Source organism: Callithrix jacchus, chromosome 2, assembly GCF_049354715.1.
Source record: "Callithrix jacchus isolate 240 chromosome 2, calJac240_pri, whole genome shotgun sequence".
NCBI classification, from domain to species: Eukaryota; Metazoa; Chordata; class Mammalia; order Primates; family Cebidae; genus Callithrix; species Callithrix jacchus.
Window position 1 is genome coordinate 62,945,149 of NC_133503.1, and position 17,698 is coordinate 62,962,846.

The following is a 17,698-nucleotide window of genomic DNA, read 5'->3' on the forward strand; positions in this document are numbered from 1 at the left end:
TAAAGAAAAGAACTTTCAACCCAGAATTTCATATCCAGCCAAACTGAGCTTCAGAAGTGAAGGAAAAATAAAATCCTTTGCCAACAAGCAAGTACTCAGAGATTTTGTCACCACCAGGCCTGCTTTACAAGAGCTCCTAAAAGAGGCACTACACATAGAAAGGATCAACCAGTACCAGCCATTCCAAAATCATACTGAATGCTAAAGAGCATCAACAGAATGAAGAATCTACAACAACTAACAGGCAAAACAGCCACTTAGCATCAAAATGGCAGTATCAAATTCACACATAACAATATTAACCCTAAATGTAAATGGACTAAATGCACCAATCAAAAGACACAGACTGGCAAATTGGATAAAAATCCAAAACCCATCAGTGTGCTGTATCCAGGAAACCCATCTCACATGCAAGGATACACAAAGGCTCAAAATAAAGGGATGGAGGAAGATTTACCAAGCTAATGGAAAGCAAAAAAAAGCAGGAGTTGCAATTCTCATCTCTGATAAAATAGACTTTAAAGCAACAAAGATCAAAAGAGACAACAAAGAAGGCCATTACATAATGGTAAAAGGATCGATACAACAAGAAGAGCTAACGATCCTAAACATATATGGACCCAATGCAGGAGCACCCAGATACATAAGGCAAGTTCTTAATGACTTACAAAAGGACTTAGACTCCCACACAATAATAGTGGGAGACTTTAACACTCCACTGTCAATACTAGACAGATCAACCAGAGAGAAAATCAACAAGGATATCCAGGGCTTGAACTCAGACCTGGAGCAAGCAAACCTGATAGACATTTACAGAACTCTCCACCCCAAATCCACAGAATACACATTCTTCTCAGCACCACATCACACCTACTCTAAAATTGACCACATAATTGGAAGTAAAGCACTGCTCAACAAATGCAAAACAACTGAAATCATAACAAACAGCCTCTCAGACCATAGTGCAATCAAGTTAGAACTCAGAATTCAGAAACCGACCCAGAACCGCACAGCTTCATGGAAACTGAACAGCTGGCTCTTGAATGTTGACTGGGTAAACAATGAAATGAAGGCAGAAATAAAGAAGTTCTTCGAAACCAATGAGAATGAAGACACAACGTGCCAGAACCTCTGGGACACATTTAAAGCAGTCTCTAGAGGAAAGTATATAGCAATAAGTGCCCATATGAGGAGAATGGAGAGATCCAAAATTGACACCCTATCATCAAAATTGAAAGAGCTAGAGGAGCAAGATCAAAAAAACTCAAAACCCAGCAGAAGACAAGAAATAACTAAGATCAGAGCTGAGCTGAAGGAGATTGAGACACGAAAAACCCTTCAAAAAATCAATAAATCCAAGAGCTGGTTTTTTGAAAAGATCAACAAAATAGACAGACCACTAGCCAGATTGATTAAAAATAAAAGAGAGAACAACCAAATAGATGCAATAAAAAATGATAAAGGGGAAATCACCACAGATACCACAGAAATTCAAACCATCATCAGAGAATATTACAAACAACTCTATGCACATATACTAGTAAACCTGGAAGAAATGGATAAATTCCTGGACTCCTGTGTCCTCCCAAGCCTAAACCAGGAGGAAGCTGAAACTATGAATACACCAATAACAAGGTCTGAAGTTGAGGCAGCAATTAAGAGCCTACCACACAAAAAAAGCCCAGGTCCAGATGGGTTCACAGCCGAATTCTACCAGACACACAAGGAGGAGCTGGTACCATACCTTCTAAAACTATTTCAAACAATCCAAAAAGAGGGAATCCTTCCCAAATCATTTTATGAGACCAACATCATTCTGATACCAAAACCCGGCAGAGACCCAACGAGAAAAGAAAACTTCAGGCCAATATCCACGATGAACATAGATGCAAAAATCTTCAATAAAATATTGGCAAGCCGATTGCAACAGCAAATCAAAAAACTTATTCATCGTGATCAAGTAGGATTCATCCCGGGGATGCAAGGCTGGTTCAACATACGCAAGTCTATCAACGTAATTCACCACATAAACAGAACCAAAAACAAAAACCACATGATTATCTCAATTGACGCAGAGAAGGCATTTGACAAAATTCAACAGCCCTTTATGCTAAAAACCCTCAATAAACTCGGTATCGATGGAACGTATCTCAAAGTAATAAAAGCTATTTATGACAAACCAACAGCCAATATCATACTGAATGGGCAAAAACTGGAAGCATTCCCTTTGAAATCCGGCACTAGACAAGGATGCCCTCTTTCACCACTCCTATTCAATATAGTACTGGAAGTTCTAGCCAGAGCAATCAGGCAAGAAAAAGAAATAAAGGGTATTCAAATAGGAAAGGTGGAAGCCAAATGGTCTCTATTTGCAGACGACATGATAGTATACCTAGAAGACCCCATTGCCTCAGCCCAAAAACTCCTGAAACTGATAAGCAACTTCAGCAAAGTCTCAGGATATAAAATCAATGTGCAAAAATCACAAGCATTTGTCTACACCAATAACAGACTTAAAGAAAGACAAATCAAGAACGAACTGCCATTCACAATTGCTACAAAAAGAATAAAATACCTTGGAATACAACTCACAAGGAATGTAAGAGACCTCTTCAAGGAGAACTACAAACCACTGCTCAACGAAATCAGAGAGGACACAAACAGATGGAGAAACATTCCATGTTCATGGTTAGGAAGAATTAATATCGTGAAAATGGCTATACTGCCCAAAGTAATTTACAGAATCAACGCTATCCGCATCAAGCTACCATTGACTTTCTTCACAGAACTGGAAAAAACCACCATGAACTTCATATGGAACCAAAAGAGAGCCCGCATAGCCAAGTCAATTCTAAGCAAAAAGAACACAGCGGGGGGCATCACACTACCGGATTTCAAACTATACTACAAGGCTACAGTAATCAAAACAGCATGGTACTGGTACCAAAACAGAGATATAGACCAATGGAACAAAACAGAGGCACCGGAGGCAACACAACAAACATACAACTATACAATCTTTGATAAACCTGACCAAAACAAGCAATGGGGAAAGGATTCCATATTTAACAAATGGTGTTGAGAAAACTGGCTAGCCATGTGCAGAAAGTGGAAACTGGACCCCTTCCTGACACCTTACACTAAAATTAACTCCAGATGGATTAAAGACTTAAACATAAGACCTGGCACCATAAAAACCCTAGAAGGAAATCTAGGCAAAACTATCCAGGACATAGGAGTAGGCAAGGACTTCATGAACAAAACACCAAAAGCATTGGCAACAAAAGCCAAAATAGACAAATGGGACCTAATGAAACTACACAGCTTCTGCACGGCAAAAGAAACAGTCACTAGAGTGGATCGGCAACCAACAGAATGGGAAAAAATTTTCGCAGTCTACCCATCTGACAAAGGGCTGATATCCAGAATTTACAAAGAACTCAAACAGATTTACAGGAAAAAAACAAACAAGCCCATTCAAAAGTGGGCAAAGGATATGAACAGATACTTTACGAAAGAAGACATATATGAGGACAACAATCATATGAAAAAATGCTCGTCGTCACTGGTCATCAGAGAGATGCAAATCAAAACCACATTGAGATAACATCTCACGCCAGTTAGAATGGCGATCATTAAAAAATCTGGAGACAACAGATGCTGGAGAGGATGTGGAGAAAAAGGAACACTTTTACACTGTTGGAAGTGTAAATTAGTTCAACCATTGTGAAAGACAGTGTGGCGATTCCTCAAGGCCTTAGAAATAGAAATTCCATTTGACCCAGCAATCCCATTACTGGGTATATATCCAAAAGACTATAAATCGTTCTACTATAAGGACACATGTACACGAATGTTCATTGCAGCACTGTTTACAATAGCAAAGACCTGGAATCAACCCAAATGCCCATTGATAATAGACTGGATTGGAAAAATGTGGCACATATACACCATGGAATATTATGCAGCAATCAGAAATGATGAGTTTGTGTCGTTTGTAGGGACATGGATGAATCTGGAGAACATCATCCTCAGCAAACTGACACAAGAACAGAAAACGAAACACCGCATATTCTCACTCATAGGCAGGTGATGAAAAAAGAGAACACATGGACACAGAAAGGGGAGTACTAAACACTGGGGTCTATTGGGGGGAAAAGGGGAGGGCCAGTGGGAGGGGGAGGTGGGGAGGGATAGCCTGGGGAGAAATGCCAAGTGTGGGTGAAGGGGAGAAGAAAAGCAAAGCACACTGCCATGTGTGTACCTTCGCAACTGTCTTGCATGCTCTGCTCATGTACCCCAAAACCTAAAATCCAATAAAAAATTAAAAAAAAAAAAAAGATAAAAACCACTTAGGAAAAAAAAATAAATAAAAATAAATTAATAATAGATAATATATTTTGGCTTATAATTTTGAATAATATAGCCATCCTGTCTTAAAGTAAAAATTCATATATTTTTAATAAGCCTGAGACATGTTTTCCAATGAGCCACAGATGGTTCATTTTTATTATCCTATAAAAAGACATTATGGGCAAATGTTTTTTAAAATGCTAAAACAGAACCTTGGAGCAGCTCCCTTTTGGAGATCTCTAAGCACTTTCTAAGTGTCAGGACTCCCTCCTGTCATCACAGAGACTGAAATGAGGAGATGATCTCCGGCACTCCCTAACGCACCAGGGAGCCCCAGACCCTCATTCCTGATCAGATGGAAGCAGTGCAGGGTGATTACAGTTCAGATTCCAACTCGGCCACTCAATGACTAATAGCCAAGCCCTAATAATGCAGAAAATGGAAATTTAAAAAGTAATCTTCCTGATGTTGGTTAGTATAGGTTATGAAATGCATTCAACATAGCACCATCCACAGAGAGGTTCTTTTTAATTGTTCTTTTCTTTCCTCTCAACACCCAGAATCACAAAGGATGCCTGAAACAGTCACACATGTATGTCTGTGCCCATAATATACCATTGCACATACAAAGGGAGTAAATGCATGTTGCCCATGTGACAAACATTCATGAGCCCTGTCCACAAAAAGCTGTTGAGTTTAAAGCACAAGTAATTCTGCAAAATCTTCAAGATGAAACTTGTAGCACTCAAGGGTAGTAAACTAGTGGCTTTCCGAGGACTGGTCATAGCATTATTGACTTAAAATAGCCAAAGATAAGTCAGCTTTAATCAAACCCATTCTCTAGAACAACCGCATCATCACTGGGGCAAGGGTAGAGAAGTGTGACACAGCTCTCTCCAGCCTTCCCCACTACACAGCACGGTTCCACCATCCACCCAATTGCTAAAGCCTGGATAGACTTCCTTGTCACCTCCCAATTCCTTTCTCTAACACCCATTCCCCTGCCACCCAACGTCAGCAAGTCTGGTGGTTTCTGTCTATCAGAGATTCAAGGTCTGCCCCTCATCTGTCTCTTTCAAAGTTAACATCATCTTTCTTCCAGTTGCAACACTCTCCTAGCAGGTCCTTCTGCACCTATTTTCAAATTAAATTTTAAATAATAAAAACATTCCTTAAAATATAGTCTGCACCAGAACCCAGATTAAAAAGAAAGAGAAGGGGGAAAGAACATTAGGGCATCCCAGAAGCCCCCTATTTGCCCCATTTGCTTCATTACTCCCCAAAGGTAACTGCTATCCTGACTTCTAACCACACTGGTTAATTTCCCTTGATTTTGTACTGTATATTTATCCATACTGCTAGACACTGCTGTAGTTGATTCATTCGCATTGCTGTGTAGCATTTCATTGTGTGAATATTTTAACAATATATCATCCATTTTACTGTTGATGGACACTCGGGTAAACTTCAGGCTTGAGGCAATTACAAACTCGCTACTTCTGCTTCCCATTGGTTTAAACATAAGAGCCCAAGTCCGTTTCAGAAAGGTGAATTATCCGCCCATTTAGCATCCTTACTTGACATCACTTTCTCCCTCACTCATTCTGCTCTACCACCTTTCCTTCCACTTTGTTCTTCAAAAGGCCAGGCTTTTTCTCATCTCATAATCCTGGCACATGCTGTTACCTCTTCCTGAAGCTGTTTTCCTACCACTTCTCACTTTTATGCTTCAGTTTATAATGTCCATAGACACTTCTTCCTTCCTAACTCAAAAGAGGCTCCTTCTGGTTTTTCTTTCACACTGCCCTCCTTCTTCTCCTTCACTGAGCTAAAAATGATTTCTAATTGCATCGTCATTTATGTCAATATTTGTTTAACGTGTCATTCCTGCTGAACAGAGGATGGGCCTGACTTATTTGCGACCATGTTGCTGGTGCCTGGACTCCAGCCTGGCCCAGAGTAGGAGTTCAATAAATATTTGTTAAATGAGTGGCTGAATGGCCATACTCTCAAAGGACCCACAGTCTAGGAGAGACTGAAGAATCTTTCTCTTTTTGTCTTGCAGTGTGATGGATGCTGCAGGAGAGGGATCTTACACTGATATTGTCTGGGGAAGACAGAAAATCTTCAGTTTCAGAGGGAGTAGCCCTTAAAATGAGATTTGAGAGAGGCCTGCACATTGCACAACTCCATGGGCACCATGCACATTGCAGTCCACATAAATAGAGCCTCCTGGAGATAGGCAATGCATGGCATAAGACTTAGAGAAACCCAGGAAATAACCCCTTCAGGCACCTGACGTGCAAAGATGTGGAAGTACTGACCAGGAAGTCATGTTGGCGGAACAGCAAGTATTTACAAAAAGTGAGTGTGTATGTGTATAACAGGGTGACTATGCATAAGAGAGACAAAACTTGTGAGCTAATCAAGGAGCAGATCATCAAAGACCTTCAAAAAGAGGATGGCCTTTTTTCTGCAGGCAGTGGGGAGCCATTGAAGACTTTAGAGTAAGGACACAGTCAGATGTACTTCCCTGGAAAGTATGTTTCCTTCTGCTCCAGAATGCACTGGAGGCACCTAAAAGCTCTCCCCCTCCTCCCTGTACACATAGAATATCTCTCTCTCTCTCTCTCTGTCTCTCTCTGTCTCTCTCTCTCTCTCTCTGTCTGTCTCTCTCTTTCTCCTCCTCCTCCTCTCCCTCTCTCTCTCTCACTGTCTTACACACATACACACATACCCCTTCCTTTCTCTCTACATCTTCCACTCCTTGGAATTTCAGTCCCACCATCACTCCTCAGGGAAGCCTACCCTGAATGACTGCACTACACAAGGGCCCCCTTCCCCACTCCCATCCCAGAGCACCAAATAGCTCTCCTTTGCAGCACTTCTCACAGCTGTCATTTTACGCTTGTGTCTGTGATTCTTAGGTTAAAGGTTAAGTTCCTCATGTACTAAATAATAAGATCTGGAAACATGGACCACGCCTGTCCTACTCACCACTGTAATCGTCACACTGCTTGCCAAAGTGCCTTTCACATATTAGATACTTAGTAGTGATGTGTTCCTTCTAGCTGTTCTTGCAGAGATCCCATTGGTAGGATTGAGCCTATAGGCGGATACTTTGCAGTCATCTCAGGAAGAGATGGTGAGTACGTGAAATTGAGTCCTGAAGAGGTTAATGCCCAGTGCCCCAGCTAGGAAATGTCCAAGGAAGCATTTTAAACCCCATCTGTCTGCCTGCAGAGCCCAGCCCTCTAATGCAATCAGGAGTCCTAGGTCCTTGAGGATGGCACTGTGCCTCGAACTTCTTTCTAATCCTCATGGCTCCCAGCATGGCATCCAGGACTCAGAAGGTGCAAGATGAATGTTTGCAGATAATAAACACAAAGCTCTCAGGAGCCCTCATCTCCTGAGAATCTTCTTTGGCCCCCACAGCAGGCCTGGACGTGGAGCTTCTCCAATGGCCTCGAGACCAACCAGTTTTTACAAATTATCAACATCTCCCCATTAGCTGTTGCAATATTAAATTGTGTGACTGGAAATGAATGAATAATCCCATGGGCAAGTGAGGGAGACCAAGCAGCAGGGATTTAATAACAAGTCCTGCCCTTTCTCCAAGCGGAAGCTCTTCCTAATTAAATATTAAAAATCTATCCATACAAGCTAGAACAAAAAATTGCCTTCTCAGCAGCACAGCTTTGTGATGCTGCCTCAGAAGACCCGAGTGCTATGGGAATGCCCTCTCCAGGACCTGGAAGAGGGAGCCAGAAAATTGCCACGTGATAAGCACTGCTTGGTATCCAGGTATCACATGCCTTGCCACATTTGATCCTCACAGGGACAGTGAGACAGCGGTTAGATCGCAGCCACTGTCTAAATGAGCAAACTGAGGCTTAGAGAGAGACAGTGACTTACCCATGGCCACCAGGTATCAAGTGGCAAAGTTGGGACCCTAACCCAGTTCTATGTGGCTCTAAAGTTCATGCAATGTAATGCTGCAATTAAGAACATGGGCTTTGGCATCAGGCTGACCTGGATTTGAGCCTTACCTCTGCTGTCTGTGGCCCTGGGCAAATGACCTTACATCCTTAAGCCTCCAGTTCTTTGTCTATGCAAGGGCGGCAGAGTGTAGCTCACCAGGTTTTAGGAAGATCACATGAGAGAGAGCACATGAAGCCCTAGACACTAAAAATGCTTCTAAATTGTCAGCTGCCATTCTGATCACTGCAAGACCCCATCCCCGATACTCCCAACTGCACCACCCCATCCCACCCACCACTGTCTCAGAAATGCCTCCTCCAGAATGAAGACATCCTGTCTAACCCACTGCTTCTAGCCAAGCTGTCTTTCTTCACAAGGTAGAAAAGGATTGTTGGTCATTGTTTAATATTTATTGAGTATATACTGCTGAACTAATTGCACAGCCATTCATTCTCTCATTTAAATCTGACAAGAGCTTTGTAGAGTAGGGATTATTCCTATCATTTCCCAGATGTTGAAACTGAAATTGATAAGCATGACATGTTGTCATGGCTACATGAAGATCTCCAAGCTGGAGGATCTCCACCCTCACTTCCCAGACCTCTCTGCAGAAAAGAGACCCCCAAGGCAGTGCTGAGCTCCAGGCTCCACCCTTCCACATCTATCCCAGGGCCACTGAGGACTGAAGAGTTCTGCACATTTGCCCTTTAAAGTGATTTTAAAATAATCTTTATGAATTTCTTCACATGCAAAATTTGTACTTACTCATTTCAGTAAATTTAGAAAATACACATAAGCAAAAAAGAACGTAACAGCCATCCATAACCCTAACTCAAAGATCACCACTATTAAAATGTTTATTATCTAGGAGTGAGATGATGTAGACAGATATGAGACATATTGACACAGGGAAGATGGGTACATGATAGATATTTACTGTTTTATGACTCTTGCTTTTGCTTGCACTTCTAGAAATGCTTCTGAGAACTAATCTGAAATCTGCACAGGATCTCCATGTCTCTGATCCTCATCCCATTGCCTCCATCTTCTTGAACTTTGCTTCAATAATTATCACATCTCCTTCAAATGTTTAATCTTCCCCCTTTTAATTACAACTACCAAGACCTGTTTCCCAGTGCAGGGTCATGAAATAACTAAAATTAAAATAAAGGAGAAAGTTACTTATCAGCTAGAGAAAAAAGTCTTAACAGTCCCAGGAGATTTTCTCCAGCCTTATCATATTCTTGATGCCATAGAGTTAGGTCTGCAGCTTAGCCCAACTCAGCCCTTGGTATTCTAAACGGGAATTGCCAGGCCCCCTAGTGTTCTAGCTGAAACCTCAAACATCCCAATTTGTAGGCTCTAGTAACTGATAAGGAGAAACAGACTTCCTTCCCCTTCCTGTCATTTGCAGGGAGTCTAGGGTCTCAGCCCTATGTCACGAATGCAGGCCCTCGATTGTCATGAGACAGCAAGGAGAAGGACACTAAGCCAGCAGGCAGAGAGCTGGCCCTGCAGAGCCATCCTCCGTGAAGCCCCAGCAAACAGGAAGGATCAAGTTTGTTTCGGTTCTCCTAAAATAACAACAAAACTGTACTTTCTTTGCTGTTTGCTGTCCCTAAAACTGTTAACCCAGGCTCCCAGCCTGCCACAATGTGGTCCACACCTGCCTCCCACTTCTCTGGGTCTTGTTCCCCTCATTCCAGCCTGCAGACACACCTGCCTCCTCTCATCTCTAGAGCAGGTCTATCTTCTTCCCCTGCGGGGTCCTTACAGAGGATGTGCCCTCTGACCAGAATGCCCTCCCTCACTCCTCACCTGTCAGTCACCTACTTCTCCTTCCTGGCTCAGTGTCAAGGCCACCACAGAGAAGCCTTGTGGTTATGTTTTGTTCTTCCTAAGTTATCATGGTAACCCTTACCTTTCCTCCATCCTACTTTGCTCAACTGTAATCAAACATTATTTTTAAAAAATCACTCCAGCCTGGGAAATCTCATCTCTACAAAATAAAAATTAGCTGGGCATAGTGGCATGTGCCTGTGGTCCCCGCTACTCAGGAAGCAGAGATGAAAGGATCACTTGAACCTGGGAGGTTGAGGCTGCAGTGAGCCATGATTGGCCCATCTTACTCTACTCTAGGCAACACGGTGAGACCCTGTCTCAAAAAAAATTATTCATTTAATATCTGCTGCCACCACAGGACTGATACCTCTGTAAAGGCAGAGGTTGTGCATGTGTGGAATTCTGATTTATAAGCACTGGCTCTGGAGCCAGGCTACCTGAGCACAGAGCAGGCTGTGCCTTGCCGAACACCTGAGGCACACTTGACTCCTGGGACACCTGGGACACACACAGAATGTTCCCATTTTCCCAGCCAGTGCCAGTCACATAGTCCCACCTCATTTCAAAGGGGCAGAAGGCACACCCAACATGCACCTGCAAGGAGGAGGACCAGAAATTGTTGGTGACAAGCACAAATGACCACCCCAATATATTTTGTTTGGAAAGCACTTTATTCCACAAAAACATTACAATATACACAACAACAAAACACTGGTTGCGATAGAACCGACTTTCCAGACCTATCTGCACAGTGAAATCATTACCCCTCTCAAAATGTCATGTTTTTATCCAAAACATTAAAATTCTACAAGCAATTTAAACCCACAGCTTAAAAAATATTTCAACCAGTGATAAAGGGTTAAAAAGTGTGCCTCCTCCTCCCAACTTCCCTACCCCACAGTCCCAAGACGTTATCCTTATAGACTAATAGGGTTTCAGGACTTGAGATGCAGGCTGGAGGTCTGAGAAGGCTTCCCATAGAAGACATGATTTCAAACTCTTTCTTTTATGCGAGATCTAATTTTCAAAGACTCCTCTGATCCAATGTAAGCTTTATGGTAAATCACCTTGGGACTTAAATGATGAGAAGCACTGCTATCTCACAGAGAGAAATTCGGAAGGGCTGGGAGTTCCAAGCCAGAGCTCTGATCTGGAAAGTTCCATCAAAGCATCACTCCAGGCTCAGCGTGTGCCACCCACCACTCATCAGACTAAACAACCTCAGAGCCCTGTAACCTGCTAATGTACTTACAAACTTACTCAGCTAATTAATCCCAGCTCATTCATCCTCTAAAACTACACAAGTCTTCCAGCTGGCCCTCCGGCTTGCTGCCCTGGCTAATGGAGTGTTATGTGGGCTCTCTGTAGGTTGCACCCCACTCGCAGCCAAGCAAAGGCACTCATTAGGAAGCTGAGCCCCAGGGCTCCCCCATGAGTGGGGAGGAAACTCACGAGTGCCTTCTATATGCCAGCGCTCCATCTGCAGGGTTCTTTGAGAGATGATGTTACTTTGCCCTTTTTCCTATTGTTGACAACTGAGTCTCAGAGGATGGAAGTGACTTGTGCGGGCCCACCACCTGCTCAGCTGCGGAGCTGCGACAGGAGCCTGTGTTTGACTTCAAAGCTCACCATCACTCCCCTCTCGCTGATGCTCAAGTGGGCTCATCTTCCTTGAGCCTTCCTTCATTAACCTATATAAAACAGCACCTCCCGAAATCACCACTAAAGAATCTATTCATGTAATCAAACACCATCGGTTCCCCCCAAAATCTATGGAAATAAAAATAAAAACAGCACCTCCGTGACCCATGTCCCTCCAGTCTCCTCCATGTCTGCTCTGTTTCCATTCATAACTCCATCCCCACCTTTATGTCTTTTGTTCACGGCTTTATCCCCAATGCCTAGAAGAGTGTCTGGTACCTAGTAGGCACTCAGTAACTATTTGTCAAATGAGTGAATAGCGTTGTGAAAAGAACGCTGGATTACCAGAAGGATTCACCTGAGTTTAATCCTGCTATGCTGGGAATCCAGTGTGTGGCCTTGGACAAGGCCAGTTCCCTCCCTGGGCCCCAGTAGCCACATTTGTACATTTAGAGAGCAAGAGAAAATCCAGTTGCTCTGTGATTTACATAACTTGTTGCCCAGAGTGGAGACTGCTTTGATGCTCAGAATAAAAGAACCAAACTTAGAAATGCTAAATGGATAGCAGAGAGCTTGAGGGGGCAAGGAGATGGGAAGGGGACTCCTGAAACTACTTGATGTCTTCCCTCCTGCCCCCACAGTACAAATTTTCAAGTATAGAAAGTGAAGAAGACTTAGGATAGTGGAATTTGGTCCCTGACTTGTTATAGAGACACAAACATAAAGACACAGAGTGGGCCCAGCAGAGACCCTTAGGGTAGTCCCTTGAGGTTCCAAAGCATCTGCCCATCAAGCAGATGATGCAATTAGTCTCTGCAACCTCAAGAATGCCTCCTGAAATTGCTGATTCCATTTCTCCTGATAAAATGGGAACAATAATTAGCTAATAAGAAATCAACAGTGAAGATTTAACAAGAATACTTAAAAGCTATGAGAGAATTAAGTGAGATCATGTAAGCAAAGTACACATTACAGTGCTCTGCAAATAGGCAGTGCTCAGAAGTGTCACCTTTTCTCTTTCTTCTCTGAGCCTCACTCTTCTCCCCTATAAAATGGGAATCATATTCTGCATACCTCACAGGAGCTAAGCAATGCGAAAGTACTCTGTTAAGCAAAAGGCTGAAATGTACTCAGCTCAGAACCTGTAGGTCGGCCCCATGCTCGACACATGTGATATTAGCAGCAGAGTACATTTAAGGGCACGGCCTGATTCTTTCATCACAGGGCATCCCGTCTTCGCCATGTTGCTTGGGACCCCCCAAAATGAAGTTCTGTCATGTCTCTAAACCATCACAAAAAGTCACTTGGGAAAACATGGTAGGAGGCAGAGGAAAGAAATTGTTAAACAGGGATTGTAGACTTAGGTATATACATGAGTGATGATGAATAACAATGACTCTTAGTGTTGGAAATGTAATAGGGAGTAGTGGGGACTGTGGTTTAATTGCTGCCATGTAGGATTGTGGGCCTGGCATGGCCATAGTTTCAGATTTCTAAAGGAAAGCCAAAAGTTGATATTTTTATGTGAAATAAATGTTGATAAAATCCACACTTAAATGAAGTGAAACAGACCAGGAGTGGTGGTTTACATATGTAATTCCAGTGCTTTAAGAGGCCAAGGCAGGAGGATCACTTGAGGCCAGGAGTTCAAGACCAGTCTGGGCAACACAGTGAGACCCCATCTCTAGAATAATAATAATAATAATAATAATAATTTTAAAATAAAAGAAATAAAGCAACAGTACCCCATGGCCTGCCAGATTGTGATTTCTGAACTAAACTGTCAGATTACAAAATTAGCCACTAAATTAGCTGAATACTTTCCAGATATTTCCTGGGCCACTGTCTTGGAGCACCTAACATATTTTCCAATTAGCTCTTTGTAGTGCTACACACTTTTAGCAAATAATGAGCACTTACTAGGCACCTTCTATGTGCAAAGCAGACATTAGCCATCATGGAGGGAGTAAGATACCAAAGACAAAAATAAGCACAAGACACAATCTCCCCCCACCCCACCCTTGTATATGAAAACTGTGACACCAAAGGTAGATTTTGATACCTTCCGGGTAATTGCAAGTGACTTTGGGAATTTGGACAAAGAGAGCTTTTTTTGCAGTGGTCTGAGAGAGCTGTCCAGAGGAGATGGCACTTAAGCCATGTTTTAAGGGTAGATAGGATTAGAACCAACTGATCACGTGCTCTGGTAGAGAGGGGTCTGTGCACCAGTGAATTCTGGGGCTATTGCAGAGGACTCGTGACAGGGAGTGTTGGGGAACCATGCTGGAAAGGTAGATCAGGACCTTAGTGTGGACCATTCAGCACCAACAGGAAAATCTGGGCTGTCTTGAAGGTTCCTCAACAGGGAGGTCGGAGGTTGTCATGGGATGAATCTGATGGAAAGGGACTCCTCTTCCTCTTCCTCCTGCTTTCTCCAGGATGAGGAATCTGGCACTGGCCCTGGGGCCCCTCCAAGTCCCATTCTTCACCTCTTGTTTTTTTTATTTCTCCTGTGACAAAACCTCTTTTTATAATTTAAAATATATTTAAGCCGGACAGAGGCCCCCAACCAAGGCTGTTTCCTTGGGGGTGGGGAGATGCCTTCATGGTACTGATGTAGACCCTGAAACAATTCAGAGAGGCAGCAGGGCTTTGAAACAGGCAGTATTTCCTCTTTTTATGATGGTTTCATTTTACATTTTTATTGGCCCTTCACTGATTGCTCCCGGGCTCTCTGGCGGGATGTGAGATGCGCTGACATTTATAGAAATCAATACATTAATAAATCACGAAGTTCATAATGTCTGATTTGCTTCTAAATGAGACAGAACTATTATCGCCATAAAGTTGCACATAAAATATGCCCAATTGTGATGTATTGTGTAGTCTAATCAAAGGCATTTGAGTGAATAACCTTTCCCCAAAAGAAGGAAACAATCAAAGCTGAATAACTTCATTAATAATTCAAGGTGTGTCTGCCAAGGCTTCATTTATTAAGTGCACAGTTAAGAGGCTTCGGAGCTGAGTCCTGGAGAGGATAGCACCTTGCCATCTTCTCCCTGCCTCTGGGCAGGCAGATATACATTCTCAGATGAACTGACTGCACTCCCTGCATCTGGAAGTTCATGTTCCAGTGGAGGGTAATGCCCAGTTGACTTCTCTAGCTAAGAGATGGCCCATAACAGTGTGCATGGACTGTCTGGATTCTTAAGGGCAGAGGACACAGAGCCAAGAAATGTCCTCAGTGGCTGTCAGTTGTTATGTCTGTTTACTAACGTTCCAGGCCCTGTGCTTCTGGTATATATCACCCACAGACCCCCTGCCCTGTTCCATGGACCGAGATGGTCAATGCTCTTTCATCCAGAGGGTTGTGTTTGCTAGTGGTCATTACCTTTAACATAAAATGATCATGGCCAGGTATGGTGGCTCATGACTGTCATCCCAGCACTTTGGGAGGCCAAGTCGGACAGATCACGAGGTCAAGAGTTCAAGGCCAGCCTGACTAACATGATGAAACCCTGTCTCTACTAAAAATACAAAAATTAGCTGGGTGTGGTGGTACATCCCTGTAATCCCAGCTACTCAAGAGTCTGTGGCAGGAGAATCGCTTGAACACGGGAGGTGGAGGTTGCAGTGAGCCAAGATGGTGCCATTGCACTTCAGCTTGGGCTACAGCAAGAATCTGTCTCAAAAAAAAAAAAAAGATCACATTTACTTTAGCCTGTTCATGTCCACCCTCAACTGACAACTGAGGTGGGTCTCTGACGGTAAATAACAGAACAAGGAAATCTTCCTATACTGAAGAGAAGCATATTTAATTAATTAGATCCATCAGGAAAGGCACAATTATGATTGAGACAGTGTTTAACAGACATGACTACTGGATTCTGTTACTAAGAATGACCCTTAAAATTACAGTCAAAATATACAAGATGGAAATAACATTTTTGATCACCTACTATGTGTATAGAGCATTTTACATACCTTATCTCATTAAGATTTACAGCTACAAGGTGGGTATGATTCTAGCTTGTATTAGTGTAATAACCATATACCTCCTAGAGACAGTGAGATAATTAGATCAATTCTAAAACTATTACCATGCTCTCTGAGCTCACCAAGACAGGCATGTAATACAAGGATACATTAATACTGAATCCAGCAAAAGCTCACATGGACAGCTTCCATTATGTTCCTGTTTGTGATTATTCTGTATCATGCCCAGAAATTTATGTTCATACAAACAACAAAAAAAGGGTTTATTTGCATGGATTACAGGGCCTAAGCCTACCCTATGAAATTGCATTTGAGGTCTTTAGCACACTTATTTGGGACAGTTAAACATATACCAGCTATTCTAAAACAGTAACAGTAATGTGTTAGAGACGGTCATACTGTGCTTCCCAAACTATGATCACTTTTCAACAACTTCTTACTAACAGCCTGAACTAGGCCACGAAGGGAATATTTACACCAAGGAAATTGGAAATTGTGTCAATCAGGCTTTTCCACCCTCCCCAGGAGCCAGTTGTCAGATATTTACAAGCTCACCAAAGCTAGCTGTCTAATCAGAAACCATTACTTAGCAAGTTGTCAAATTATCTGCAGAGCAATGAACTCCCCTTCTTCAAAAAGCAGGCTGAAAGATATGCTGTTCACATCTTAGCCTGATCTAGACCCAATGAGTTTCCATCAGTAAGAAAATTCTATGCTAACCTGAGATAATACTATTCTTGTGGTGATTTCACTTTTCCTTTGAGCAATTCCTTCAACCTCTCTCTGCCCCTTCATTTTTCTCTTAGAACCAAAGTGCCCTTTCTCCCTGGACACTCCTCATTTGCAATGAATTGTCCCTCAGTCAAGAGGAGTAATAAAATCCCACCCATGTTAATCCTCTTATTTCCCACAGAAACATTCTAGACCCATTTCCCCGGGGCAACATACCCTCTCTCTTCAACCCAGGTCATCAATTGTTCATTTACTGGCTAACTCCACGTACTGGAACTTCAGGGTGGTGTCCAGCTGGGTTCAAAGGAGAAACAGTGGTAGGTTTCTCCACCACCACCTGAATGCTAGCTGTGGCAGGATTGGAACCTCATTTGACTAATTGCCCCCTAGAGCTACAGAGACTGCTGGAACTACCTGAGTAAATCATAAAAAAAAAAAAAAAAAAAAAAAAAAAATCATCCCAGGGCACTTTTTCCAGACAAAAAGGTCCACTTAAAACATCATCTAGAGATCTGTGCTTATGGCTGAGCTGCTGCAGTGAAATTGACATTTCTACTTTGCAGCCTGGCCATGGGCTTAGCTGGACCAAAATGCTGCTATAAAGGTGAGGGTACATGAGAGTCCTAATGTTCATGTCCTTGCTCCTCGTTCTGAAACGTCTTTTAGAGCTGCTGCCTTCTCTAATACTGGAATCTGGGTAATTCCTTTCCCAGCCATTTGTTTTTTTCAGTCTTGAAAAATATCTGAATGCAATGCTGTCACACACAAACAAAATTATGACTCATGTCACATTCTGTGTAGTGATGTTGTGGACTTTTAACAATTGTGTTACATTTCTGACAGTTAATTTCCACCATCGCCTTGTTCCTGAGAAGCTGCAAAGATCATTTGACACTCCCCTCCCTGCCCCACTCAACATTTGTGCTGACCTGAAGGCCACATTAAAAACACATCCTCATTTGGAGAGAAAGAGCAGTTTACTGAAATACACTATGTATTGAAGAATTTCCAAGTCATTTGATCTTGAAAACTGTCTAATGGAAGTAGAAAGCATATATATATATATATATGTGTGTGTGTGTGTGTGTGTGTGTGTGTGTGTACATATATATATATATATATGGTAGAACTCCTTTTTCCAGGACATTTTCAG

The 17,698-nt window shown here is 42.5% G+C and overlaps 1 protein-coding gene across 7 annotated transcripts in view; it reads left to right on the forward strand.

Annotated features, from left to right (window-relative positions):
• The window catches only part of KCNIP1 (potassium voltage-gated channel interacting protein 1), a 388,725-nt gene that overhangs the window by 343,174 nt on the left and 27,853 nt on the right, over positions 1-17,698 (forward strand). Inside the window, exon 1 of one of the 7 annotated variants that reach the window (XM_054251599.2) lies at positions 6,599-6,717. The exons of the other annotated variants lie outside the window; for them this stretch is intronic. Within the exon in view, the coding sequence (XP_054107574.2) occupies positions 6,687-6,717 (31 nt within the window). The 5' untranslated portion in view covers positions 6,599-6,686. Of the gene's footprint in view, positions 1-6,598; positions 6,718-17,698 lie in introns of those variants that run through there. 7 annotated transcript variants of the gene reach the window in all.